This window comes from Malaya genurostris, chromosome 1 (genome assembly GCF_030247185.1).
Source record: "Malaya genurostris strain Urasoe2022 chromosome 1, Malgen_1.1, whole genome shotgun sequence".
NCBI lineage: Eukaryota > Metazoa > Arthropoda > Insecta > Diptera > Culicidae > Malaya > Malaya genurostris.
In genome coordinates, this window is record NC_080570.1 from 93,023,154 (window position 1) to 93,036,298 (window position 13,145).

The 13,145-nt window shown below is 34.4% G+C and overlaps 1 protein-coding gene across 5 annotated transcripts in view; it reads left to right on the plus strand.

The window, feature by feature from the left end:
• Positions 1–13,145, plus strand: part of LOC131440743 (acetylcholine receptor subunit alpha-like) — a 266,618-nt gene that overhangs the window by 151,826 nt on the left and 101,647 nt on the right. For all 5 annotated transcript variants that reach the window (XM_058612276.1, XM_058612278.1, XM_058612277.1 and 2 more), the window contains 2 exons: positions 1,819–1,958; positions 2,021–2,356. In XM_058612276.1, coding sequence (XP_058468259.1) covers positions 1,819–1,958; positions 2,021–2,356 — 476 coding nt within the window. The remainder of the gene's footprint in view (positions 1–1,818; positions 1,959–2,020; positions 2,357–13,145) is intronic.

The window sequence follows — 13,145 nt, forward strand, 5'->3', positions numbered from 1 at the left end:
TGATAGCTCACAGTTTCTTTTTTTGAGGCTTGGTGCTTCGCGTGCTTTTTTAGGCTTGGTATTAGGAGTGTTAAAAAGTCGGTATCTTTTGTCAATAAGTGGGTTTAACGCTTAAAAGAGTCAAAAACGGTCGATGACCGTGCTTCGGTAGCAATTGTGACCAAAGAGGAGAAAAATCGAGTATCATACGCCGCCATACGTCGATATATGTGCGCAACTAATAAAAAATGTTTGACCTGGACAATGCAAGAAGATAATCTCTTGAACCGCAGCCGACTCTGTGAGTGGAATTTTATCGAGCGACGGGATCACAGCAAGCGCCCAATAAATTTGTCAGCTATATTTGAAGGTGTTAAGAACGATTAGAGCAAACCCAGGGCTGTTGAATTATGATATCGTCAAGAAATTCAATGCCAGCTCGAAAACACTGAAGGCGCGTTGGAAAGCAGCCTACATACAGGGTCCGCCATGTAACTTTTTTTTAAACATGCAATAAAACACAAACGGTTCATCCGATTTTAAAATTTATTTTTTCATATTAAAGTACAATCCTTCCGGTTAATTGTGGAATATAAATTCATTCAAATGGCTGCCTCGGCTGACCTTGCAGTACGCCATACGGTCGGTCCAGTTTTTTTTAGTACATTTTCGATTGCATGCAGCTTTATTTCAGCTATGGCTGCACGAATGTTGTCCTTCAAGCATCGAATTGTCTACATAACACTTATCTTTGAAAGCCCCCAAAGATAATAGTTTAACGGCGTCAAATCACAGCTCCAAGGCGGCCGAACGACATCCGATAACTGATAATTCGATCTTCGAAGACTGTGCGCAGAAGATCGATCGTAGCGTTGGCTGTGTCGCACGGAGCGCCGTCTTGTTGGAACCAAATGGTGTCCAAGTCTTCCTCTTCAAGTAACGGGAAGAAAGATCTCGAGGTGGTTTCTCCAGCCACCAGGGTTTAGCGTTTTTCAGCACACCTCCGATAAATTATATGAACCCTTTACGATACAATTGATTATCTTGAACATTTCTAGTAGCGACATAACATATGATGATACGTGCCGGCTTCAAACATTACTTATATTAAAGTTCTTTAAAATCAAGTTTATAGTTTTACTTATACTAATATGATTTACATATCTCATAGTTCATGCTAAATGCAATACATAAATGCTATTACAGTTCATAATAAATGTTTTACATCAATATACATGGTCACTCACTTAATAGAAGCGACAGATTCAATTAAAGTCTAATGGAAGCCATCTGAAAAAAACGGTTGTCTGTTATATAGGATACACACAAAAACTAAATACTATTTTATTGGAGTTATATCAGGAATATGAAGCATGGGCTCCAAATCATGTAACACATAAGATTCTGTCTTCCGTTTTGGGTCCCAATAGGGTGAAGGTTTACATCACTGTTCAAATAGGTAGCGTTTGTGTGAATGATGCCTACCTGGGACTTTGCTGATAATACGAGCATTTCACCACAAAACCCCAAAAATAATTCTATCCTAATTGTATTACCGTACCGGTGATGGAAATAGCTCGTGGTCACGAGAGATTAAAATGAAGCAGATACCATACAAGCATAACGTATATCGTTTACAAGTTTTTGGGCAGAAAAAAATTCTCTTTGTTCGCTTTCCAATGTGATATAGAATAAGTAGATAAATGGTTTTGGAACTCCGGGCATGCGAACCAAGATTTAAAATAACTTGTATACATATTTTGAGAGCTAACTCAACGACAGTATATTAGCGTTAAGTTTCAAAGCAGAATTGATCAAATTTTTTCATCTTCTTCACAGTATGCGCTGGAAATCCTGATGCAAAACGTCTTTACGATGATCTTTTAAGCAACTATAATAAACTGGTACGACCTGTTGTTAATGTTACAGACGCACTGACTGTGAAGATAAAATTGAAATTGTCGCAGCTTATTGATGTGGTAAGTTCATTTAATTTCTACAACAGTTATTTTTGAAATTATACTATGTTTTACTCTTGCAGAATTTGAAAAATCAAATTATGACCACCAACCTGTGGGTAGAACAGACGTGGTACGACTACAAACTAAAATGGGAACCAAAAGAGTACGGTGGAGTGGAAATGCTACACGTACCATCGGACCACATCTGGCGACCGGATATAGTACTTTACAACAATGCTGATGGTAATTTCGAGGTAACACTGGCAACGAAAGCCACCCTCAATTACACTGGACGCGTCGAATGGCGACCACCGGCCATCTATAAGAGTTCCTGTGAAATCGATGTGGAATACTTCCCTTTTGACGAGCAAACCTGTGTAATGAAGTTTGGCAGTTGGACGTACGACGGTTTTCAGGTCAGTTCGCATTAAAACTATCGATAGGCTAATGGCTTTATCAGTAATATTTGGCTTACCTGAAAAACAGGAAACATGTTTTTGCCTCTCTTAACTTAAAAAGGCTATACATTTACTGTGAAAATCGACTTCTGAACCGGAGAGCCGAGTGTCATATATCATTCAAATAAGTTCGTCACGATCGCAAACGTATGTGTGTGAAAAATAATGTGACTCGATTTTTAACTCAGGATTAACGATCGACCAATAATAGAGAAAAAAGTAGGGTAACGGTACCCCCTTTATCTAACCTTCATTAGTCATCTTATATACGAAAACCATTATATCTGTTGTCTCTGTTCGATAGATTGACTTCAATATTAAGATGAAATTAGGAGCATTTGCTTTGAGTTTTCGCGTCGCTATAATAGCTGTATTGAGCAGTTTTCGAACTACTTTTTCTGCAGTATTGCTTCACAGAACCGAAACAAAGTATTCGATTCAATCACAATTCATTAATTGAAAGTCGAGTTATCGGTAGAATAACATGGTGACTCTACTAATGAGATAACTATTGGTAACCCTAGTAAGAATCTATTAGAATAGAAATAGTAACTCAATATTACGATGTTTGCATGTGGAATACATGTGTGTTTGTGTGTATGGTATGTATGTATGTATATATGTATGTATGTATGTATGTATGTATGTATGTATGTATGTATGTATGTATGTATGTATGTATGTATGTATGTATGTATGTATGTATGTATGTATGTATGTATGTATGTATGTATGTATGCATGTATGTATGTATGTATGTATGTATGTATGTTTGTATGTATGTATGTATGTATGTATGTATGTATGTATGTATGTATGTATGTATGTATGTATGTATGTATGTATGTATGTATGTATGTATGTATGTATGTATGTATGCATGTATGTATGTATGTATGTATGTATGTATGTATGTATGTATGCATGTATGTATGAATGTATGTATTTATGTATGTGTATATGTATACATGTATGTATTTACAACATACATTACATAAAAAACTACTACTTAATCTTTAAGACACAAACATGAACAAACATTATAATAATTTTATAAAATCTGTTTGAATCAGCACTAAAAAAACAGTGACCAAGTGGGCACCTGGTTCATCTGTGTGTTGATTTTAAATAGATGCTCATATAAGCAAATCTTATCAAGGGTCCAGAGTAAAACTGAAGCAAGGGACTACTGCCACTGTGACTATTTACAAAAAAAGAACTGAGATCTAACCGCAAAATATCCAAGAAGAATTATCGTACCGACTATATATAAAGATCGATTCAAAGATAGTTTATCTTACATTATCTAAATTATTGAATGCACTGCCAGCGCTAAATATTGAAACAGTGATCAGAAAAAAAATAATGCACCCTGTACGTTTTTTAGTAACTAAAACGTGATTTTTGTGCGTGGGACAGATATGCGAGTACAGACAGATCCGCCTTAATATTTTTTTTCAGAAGTTATCCGTCGGGCTAACTCAGAAGTGAGGTGTAAGAGGAAGTTCATGCAAAAACGGTAATAAAGGCCACAGTTTCAGCCCAAGACTATCAATCGACCAATAGTAGAGAAAGAAGTAGTTAGAATCTATTAGAATAGAAATAGTAACTCAATGTTACGATGTTTGCTTGTGGCATATATGTGAGTATATGTGTATAAACATGTTGGTGTTTATGTATGAATATATAAATATATATATATATATATATATATATATATATATATATATATATATATATATATATATATATATATATATATATATATATATATATATATATATATATATCTCAAAAAAACATTTTTTTGAAAAAATCAACTTTCTGGGACTCCCAAAAAGTCGATTTAAAAAAAAATTTTTTTCGAGATGACACTAAATCTCGACGTTTCATGCAGTTCTAAGCCTTTTGGCATCAAAAATTTTTTTACTCCCCCGTATGGTGATTTTTCAAGATATATGAAAATTCCACTAAGTGGACTGAGAAGGCTTTTTTTATTTTAGATTAGCATCACTGTTCTCATACAAATAGGCAACGCAAATGTCAAGCACTAGTTTGGAAAAATGATGCTGACTGTGTGACGTAAACACTTAAGCATCTCAATCTGAATCTATTGGTGTCAAAATTAGTATCCAAATTTATTTAATAAAAGTATGAAACATATTTTCATGTGACTGTTATGAAAGAAGAGAAAGGCATTATCACACCACTAGGTGGATTAAGAAGGGTTTTATATATATATATAAAACATAGGTATAGAATTCGCTCAAACTTTACAAAAATTTTCCAAGGCCCGGAGGGCCGAATGTCATATACCAATCGATTCAGCTCGACGAACTGAGCAAATGTCCGTGTGTGTATGTGTGTGTCTGTATGTGTGTTGTCAAAGAAATCGAGATCTCAGAGATGGCTAGACCGATTTTGATCAAACTAGTCGCAAATGAAAGGTCTCCCCGTCACCCGGAACGCTATTGAATGGTTTTGAGATCGGATGTTTACTTCTTGAGTTATACGAAGATTTATGTCAAAATTTAGTTTTTTAACAGTATCTGTTATACTTGACCTTGAAAACAGAATATGTTTCCAGATATAGATTCCGCACGGTAATAGCTATACAAAAAGCCATAGATTGTAAAAATCCGTCCATTTTCAACGGAGATATAGACATTTTTGTGAAAGCGACTTTTTCCCCTATTCCAGCATTAGGAGTTTTGTGCATTGCATGATAAAGCAATGCTTGGGAGCAACGTGAAATACGATTTTTTAAACTGTTACATACAATTGTTTCTAAGTACCAAAAATACTGTGTACAGCATCCTTTTTTATGACATTTTGCTCGGACAGATTTTAGCACGGTTCGTTTTCGGCAACATAATCGTTCGAATATAACATATGTAAACCAGATGATGGCAGAATTTTCGAGTTGAAAGCAATTCCATAATTATCTTGTTTTTAACTACTTACAGCAATAAATGTTGGAAGAACATAACACCCATATTTCATTCGATTCAGTTCGTCGAGATCAGAAAATGCGTGTGTGCCAAATAATTTCACTCAATTTTTTTCGGAGATGACCCAACCGTTTTCTACAAACTCAGATTCATATGAAAAGTTGTATGCTCCCAAACAAGGTTCCTAAATTATGTTTGGGTCCGACTTCTGATTGCGGAACCACAGGATGATATGTGAAACGAAATTAAAATTGTGTAACTCATTTTTCTCGTATGGTTAAACCGATCTAAGATTCAAATGAAAAGTTTAAGGATCCTATAAAATATCTTTCTTTTCAGTCAGATCCAACTTCCGGTTCCGGGGATACAGTGTGATTAGTATAAAAATGTCTATTTCACATAAATTAATCAGGTTTATCGGGTTAGCAGATTTGGATGGTCGATAACTAATTAAACTTATTACAGTTTTAGTGGTATTCAGTTTTCGATTCTGACCCAAAAATTTAATTCGCACTACGATTTCTCAAAGATGTCTACACTGATTTTCAAACATTTTGAAATAAATGTAAACTATACAGCTACTCAGGTGAATATATCTGACTTTGGCTACACCGATTTTCAAATTCCGGCTCCGGTATCAAATTGTTTCTCAAAGCTCAATCGTTTTCAAAAAAAAATCAACTTGAATTTCAAAAACAAAAATTCAAATTAAAGAAAACTTATAGTCCCATACAAAATGAATTAATTTTATCCAATTCTGACTTTCGATTCTGGAATTACAGGATGATGAATTTTTTAAATTAAAACCGATATACAAGATGACAATCCGGAAAAGCTTTAAAGTTGAGCTCAAAACTATTGCAATTTATTCGCCATATGGCCAGACGAATCGATTTGGGTTATGCTGGTTCCTGAATACCGGCTCTGGAAGAACCTTAAATTACCGTAAACTCTAAAGTGGAATTTACTTCGACATATCATGAAATATTTAATCGATTGTCCCACTTTTAGATTCAAATTCCGATCCGATTTGCAGTTTTGGCATTACAGAGTAATGAGTGATTAAAATCTCAAATTGCCGCTTAAAACGACGGTCATTAAAATAATGTCATGAAAACTGAAACACCGAAGAACAAGGATGGCTTTTATCGTATCAAAGAACGCTCACTAGCAACTCTTCACACGATTGAATCAGTGCCATCAAAGAGAGACGGATATCATCGCAGCAACAAAAGGGTTTTGAAATATTGCAACCTAATATGAGAATCATCAAGTTGAATCATCGATTCGATTTTCTGCGATAATTGTCAACTTGCGATTCTCTCTTGGGAAATCCCACACAGCAACGATTATTATTAGACTGTATTTTTTTTTCTAAGGGCGTGAAATACTCAGAGTATGAAGTGCAGCGAAGAAATAAAGAAAAATTCTCTCACGGTTCATGCATTGAGAGACACGATTTCTTGTAGCATCTTCTACCGGATTGAAAATGTTGTATACAATATAGATTGCAATATAGCAGTTTCTGTCAAATTTGCGGCAATCACCAACTCTGCCGAAGAATATACATGCAAAAAGCACATACGGATTGATAAAAATAGTTATCATCTCACTGCTTGGTTGATTAAGCACGTTTTTTGTATATTGATGTTGTATACCGAACTAACAAACTAGAGGGGCGAAACAAAAACCGAAAAAAAAATTCTAAACTAAACCAAATTCCAAACAAATTGAATTTGGCTATCATGGTTCCCAGTTTTCGATTCCGGAGGCACAGGAAATAGTGGTCATATTTTCTCTAATGAATCTCTCTTACTTTTCTCAGTGATGGTTTGACCAATTTTCACAAACTTAGGTTGGAAGGTCCTGTGGATTTGTACGAAATTCCAGATTTTCATACGGATCCGACATCTGGTTTCGGAATTATAGGGTAAAGTGTGTACAAAAAATTATACCTTCACGCGGGCGAAACAGAAAACCTGAAAAAATTCTAAATCGGCCAAAAAACTACTTCAATTGGTAGTCATTATCAGTAAACGATCAACTAAACTGATTCCGGTTAATCTTTCAAGAATCGAAGAATTCTATTTTGAAGAATACCACAGTATTATATATGATAGTATGTTTGATATGAGAAAGGCATCATTACACCACTAGGTGGATTATAACAGGTTTTTAGGTAACTATTCACACTTAAAGCCTCTCATACCCTCACAGCATTCGAAGAAGTTCGTCGAGAGAAGAAAATTTGTGTGTGAAAAATAATTCCAGATTATGAGAAGTCGGTGACCAAATAAACTTATTTCAGTTTTACCGATACTCGGTTTTCGATCCCGGAAGGTGTCCAAAAAACTAATATGAAATGCACTACGATTTCTCTAAGATGGCTACAATCATTTTCAAAAATTTCGAATCTAATGAAATGGTTAGAAATCTATTAAGGCGAATTTTACTTAATTCGCCTACACCGATTTCCGAATTCCGTGTCCGACAGTATCGGGAACAGTGAAGCTAGAAGAAGAGCAAAACGAATTTAATAAACAAAACTTCTAATTAAAGTAAACTTATGGTCCTATACAAAATTGATGAATTTTATCCGATTCCGTCTTCCAATTTTTTTTTAGTATAAATATAACAAAAACCCTTCTTAATCCACCTAGTGGTGTGATAATGCCTTTTTCTTCTTTCATAATAATCTCATGAAAATATATTTCATGCTTTTATTAAATAATTTTGGACACTAATTTTGACATCAATTGATTCAGATTGATTAGAGTAGTTCACAAAAGCATTCTTCAGTGTTTATGTCACACAGTCGGCATCATTTTGCCAACCTAGTGCTTGACATTTGTGTTGCCTATTTGTATGAGAAGAGTGATGGGGGACATGAAATTTTCGAAATCGAGAAAAAAAATCTTGATGTCAAAAGTCTTAGAATTGCATGAAACGTCAAGATTTAGTGTCATCTCGAAAAACAATTTTTTTAAAATCGACTTTCTGGGACTTAGAAAAAAGTCCCAGAAAGTCCATTTAAAAAACAATTTTTTTTGAGATATCACTAAATCTCGACGTTTTATGTAATTTCTATGGTGCTTTTTAAAGATCGAAAATTTTCAAAATTTAACCGCTGGGCAGCGCCCCTTATCCATGTCCGATTTAGCTCAAATTTTGCATGAGGACTTTTTTCGAGGTGCTTAAACTTTTGAACAATAGCGCTTTAAGAAATTAAAGGTGATCACAAAAGATTGGCACCCTTATGTACATTAGAGCGGTAAAAAACAACGTGTTTTGTCGGTTACGTCACTTATACCATTATATCTCCGGAACCAAAAGTCATAGCCATTTGATCTTTGAATTTGATCAATGGCCCGACAGTAGCTTTCAAATGAGCCTAAGTTTGTTAAAATTGGTTCAGCCATCTCTGAGAAAATTGAGCGGTAAAAATATCTTCGAAAAGTGCACACACATACACACACAGACATTTTCCGATTTCTTCGAACTGAGTCGGAGAGTCCCAAGTAGCATGTTAAGTTGCTGTCCTGTATTTTTCTACTGATTGTGCAATTCATCAAGTTAGTTTATATCACTATTCTAGTAACTGTTGTGTTATGGAAAAAGCGCAATTTTTCTGTGTTGTGCAACATATTTTTAAGTCCATCCATTATTACGAACATTTATTCACAACGATTGTGCAACTGATACAAAAACTCATCCCATCACAAAGGCAGTAATAAAATCAGCGAAAAAACAATTGTGAAATTCGCGAGAACTACTACGTAATGCAAACAAGAAATGGAATGACGTTTACAAAAACATGCAAACTTAATTTCGAATGAATAAGTTTCACATTCGATTTTCAATACAACGGCTCTTAACACAAACTTGGATCTTGTAAAATAATCCGCACATGAAAAATGACAATCCTACATATTGAAGAATTGATCTTTTGTGTTTTTGTAATTGAAAAGTCGACAACGAACTGCATTTTTAAGGTGAAACATGTATTCGTACGGCCGAAATTTTCAAGCGCCTTTGAATTGCCGTGTTTTACTGATTGTGCACCAATTACTGTGAAAATAACAGTCTATTATTTTTAATGAGATTCATCGGAATGGTGTTTAAACTACATGTATTTAAACATTCTTCAAATTTTCGGTCGATTTTAATCAAACTAATGTGAATCTGAAAAATCTCGAAATTAATTTTGCTTGAGTATTTTCCAATATGGCATCGATGGTAACAGTGAGTTGAATAGAAAATGGTTCACCCAACGTAATGGCATATATTATCTAAATAACAGTAAACATTAACATGTTAATATTTCGGAAAGAAATGCTCTACGTTTTGTTTTTTATCAGTTTCAATCTTCTAGTTGAATTAAACAACAATACAATATAGTCATTCATCTTAGTGGGCCCGACTTTTGTGATACCCACTGTAGGTATTATTTTGGTAAGTCCGCGTACTCGAGTTGCAAAAACATAGGTTGCATAAGCGGTAATATATAACTGTGGGAGTAACTATGATGAAATTAACTTTTCGTAAAGTATCTTTAAAAAGTGATGTCAGGTCTGCTTTTTTTCGCGAGATGAAAACCGAATACAAATTATCTGATTGATTTTTGTTTTCATTGCGTATATAACGCTGTATTCCTGCAACTTTTATGACAATAATCTCATGTCTGCAAGTTTTGCGTTGAATTCAAACAGATAAATCTTGCACAACTTTTTTGCAAGTTTTGAATTTTATATCGATGTTGTTCTAAAACTGAAGAAAACTGCACACACTGATTTAAAAATTCATGAGGCACCAAAAACAATGCGGACTCTGCAGAAATATATTTTTTACAGCAACGTTATCAATTCGGCTTAGCCTTTTTTACCTTGCGGAGAGCATCAATCATTTCCCTAATTTTTCTTCCACAAGAGATTTATAGAAATTTCGACGTATATTGTGCCCGGTACAATTATGACAGCCGTTTGGAAAGTTTTTGATAAGTTGCACAATTGTTACAGTTACTCCCGTTTAACATGACGATGTGAAATTTTTTGTAGAGCTTCTAGTGAAACATTAACAAGTTGGTGATTTACTGCACAATTGTTTTAGATGCACTTAAAGTTGTTCTACAGTGATTTTTTCGGTAGTATTGTGAAACTTGACAATGATAAGTTGCACAATCAATTTTAATATACGAGGTCTGTTCAAAAAGTACCCGGAATTCTCATTTTTCTAAAAAAATATTTATTTATTCGTCTACATCTATATGGTCCCCTTCAAAGTAATCCCCCCTAGATATAATACACTTATGCCAGCGTTTTTTCCAGTCTTAAAAACACCCCTGATAGTCACTTTTTGTAATGCTCTGTAGCACTCTCAGCGATTCTACCTTTATCTCTTCAATCGATGAAAAACGCTGTCCTTTCGTGGGTCTCTTCAGCTTTGGGAACAGGAAAAAATCACACGGAGCGATATCTGGTGAATAAGGAGGTTGGGGCATGATTAAAGTCTTGTAATGCGTTTGTTTTTTTGATCAAAATTCAGCAGTTTTGGAACAAACATTTGAAAAAAACATGATGGCATGAGCCAACTGATATGCCAACTTCATCAGCAACTTCTCTAATAGTGATTCGGCGATCATCCATAATCATTTTTTCCACTTTTCCCACATTTTCATCGATTATTGACGTGCTGGGTCGACCGGAGCGTTCGTCGACTTCAACGTCTTCGCGGCCATCTTGGAAACGCTTATACCACTCGTAAACACTTGTTTTTTTCATAGCAGACTCACCGTAGGCTCTCAGTAACATTTCGCACACTTGGTTACTTGACTCTTCAATTCTTCCATTGTTTAAACTAACAAAAATCGCCCAGCTCAAAAAACACGTCTACACCAGCCGCTACAAGACAGAATGTAAACAATGAATACAGCTGAAAATTTCACCATACATTAGGGACATATGTACCAACACAATAAAAAAAAATTTTGACCACCGGACTCTCCAGACGCGCGCAATTACAAAATTCCGGGAACTTTTTGAACAGACCTCGTATATTTCTAAACATATCTAACATAAATACCATTTCTAAATCAATTGTAAAACATCTTGAAAGTTCAATAAGTTACATTTGCTACTTGGGATAACACTATGGGTCTCCGAGGCTCCGTTCGAAAGTCGGTTTTTCCAGCAATTCTAATACCTTTCTATAGAGAAAGGAAAAACAAATCTTTAATGTCCGTTCAAACAGTTTTCCACATCATGCTTAAGATAGTCTTTTTCGAACATTAATGATATTGCGCATTCGTTTTCAGCATTTTAGCTCCCCCGAGCATAGTGAACAATCGTACATTAGCCTTAATTTGTATTGTTTTAAAGACTTTTAAAGACTTAATCTGTATATTTGATCTTCGTTAATCATATCTACCCAAACTATGATTAATATTGTTCAATAACTGCTAGTGTTTTCACATGCAGAAAGGAATGAGATAAAATTTTGCTCCTTGCTGTATTCCATTTACACATTGATGACATTATAATCCTACCTACCACCTTTGTTCCATTTATTCCTCACTTTATAATATCGGTCGCAAAGCGCTAATAATTGACCGAACAAAGTTTTCTTTCATGACTCGGATATATATATATATATATATATATATATATATATATATATATATATATATATATATATATATATATATATATATATATATATATATATATATATATATATATATATATATATATATATATATATATATATATAAGCTATTATTGCAAGCATCGAAACGAAGCCAGCCAACCACACTCTCTTTTACTTCGGCGTAGAGATGATATGGGTAAGACCAACTCTTATGAATAATATATGATGATGGTCAGCAGCCCTTCATGGTTTTGTCTCGGTGATATATTCCCCAATATATAAGCTCGCTTTATTTTCATTTTCAGATGTGTGATTGTATTTCTCCTGTTCCGTGCACAATTTATCGAAGCTCTCGTTATGCGCCAATATCATTAACGTTTAGTGTTATGACGTTAAGGGTACAAAACAAAAAAGATCCATCATTGCCGTCAGTATTCTTGGGTTTGTTATAACTAACAAGAGTCATGCTGTGATTTCAGAAACAGGAAAATGATGAAATAATCACTCGATTATAGAGAGAACTTTCCCAACTCTCTGGAATCCCGATGGCAAGAGTGAAATAGACCAACCATATTTTCATGGATAGCACTAGCGAAACGTATTACGATCTCTTGGGTAAATCGAAACGTGTAACATACCATTAAATAAATAGAAGGAAATCTATCACGCTTCAGGATCCATCCGGCACGAAATAACAAAAGAATTGTTCTTTCATATTAGCACACTTCAATACATCATTTGGGAGTTTCGAAGCAAACGGAAGCAGCTGATGTTCACTCGAGTGGCATAAACTTCGGAACACATAGCAACGGGAATAAAAGAAACTCTAATAAAGTAATGAATTTGGCAAAGTACCAATATTAGTAATAGCATATGGGTATCAATGAAAATAGCGGCAACCTGAAAACTGAAGAACATTACGAATGTTTTTTTTGTGTGTTTTATATGGCAATAGAAGCGAAATAAATTATATGAATAATTTATTCAGTTCAATATAGAAATCTGCACTACCGAGCAGCTTTGAACTATTGAGGGATAGGGTAATATATTTCCGGAAAATTTAAACCAGTTGATTCATGCACTAGACTTAGTTTAGTTTGTAGTAGAAATGCAAATATTATCCTAAAAGTTATATATCAAAATAGTCGCAAATT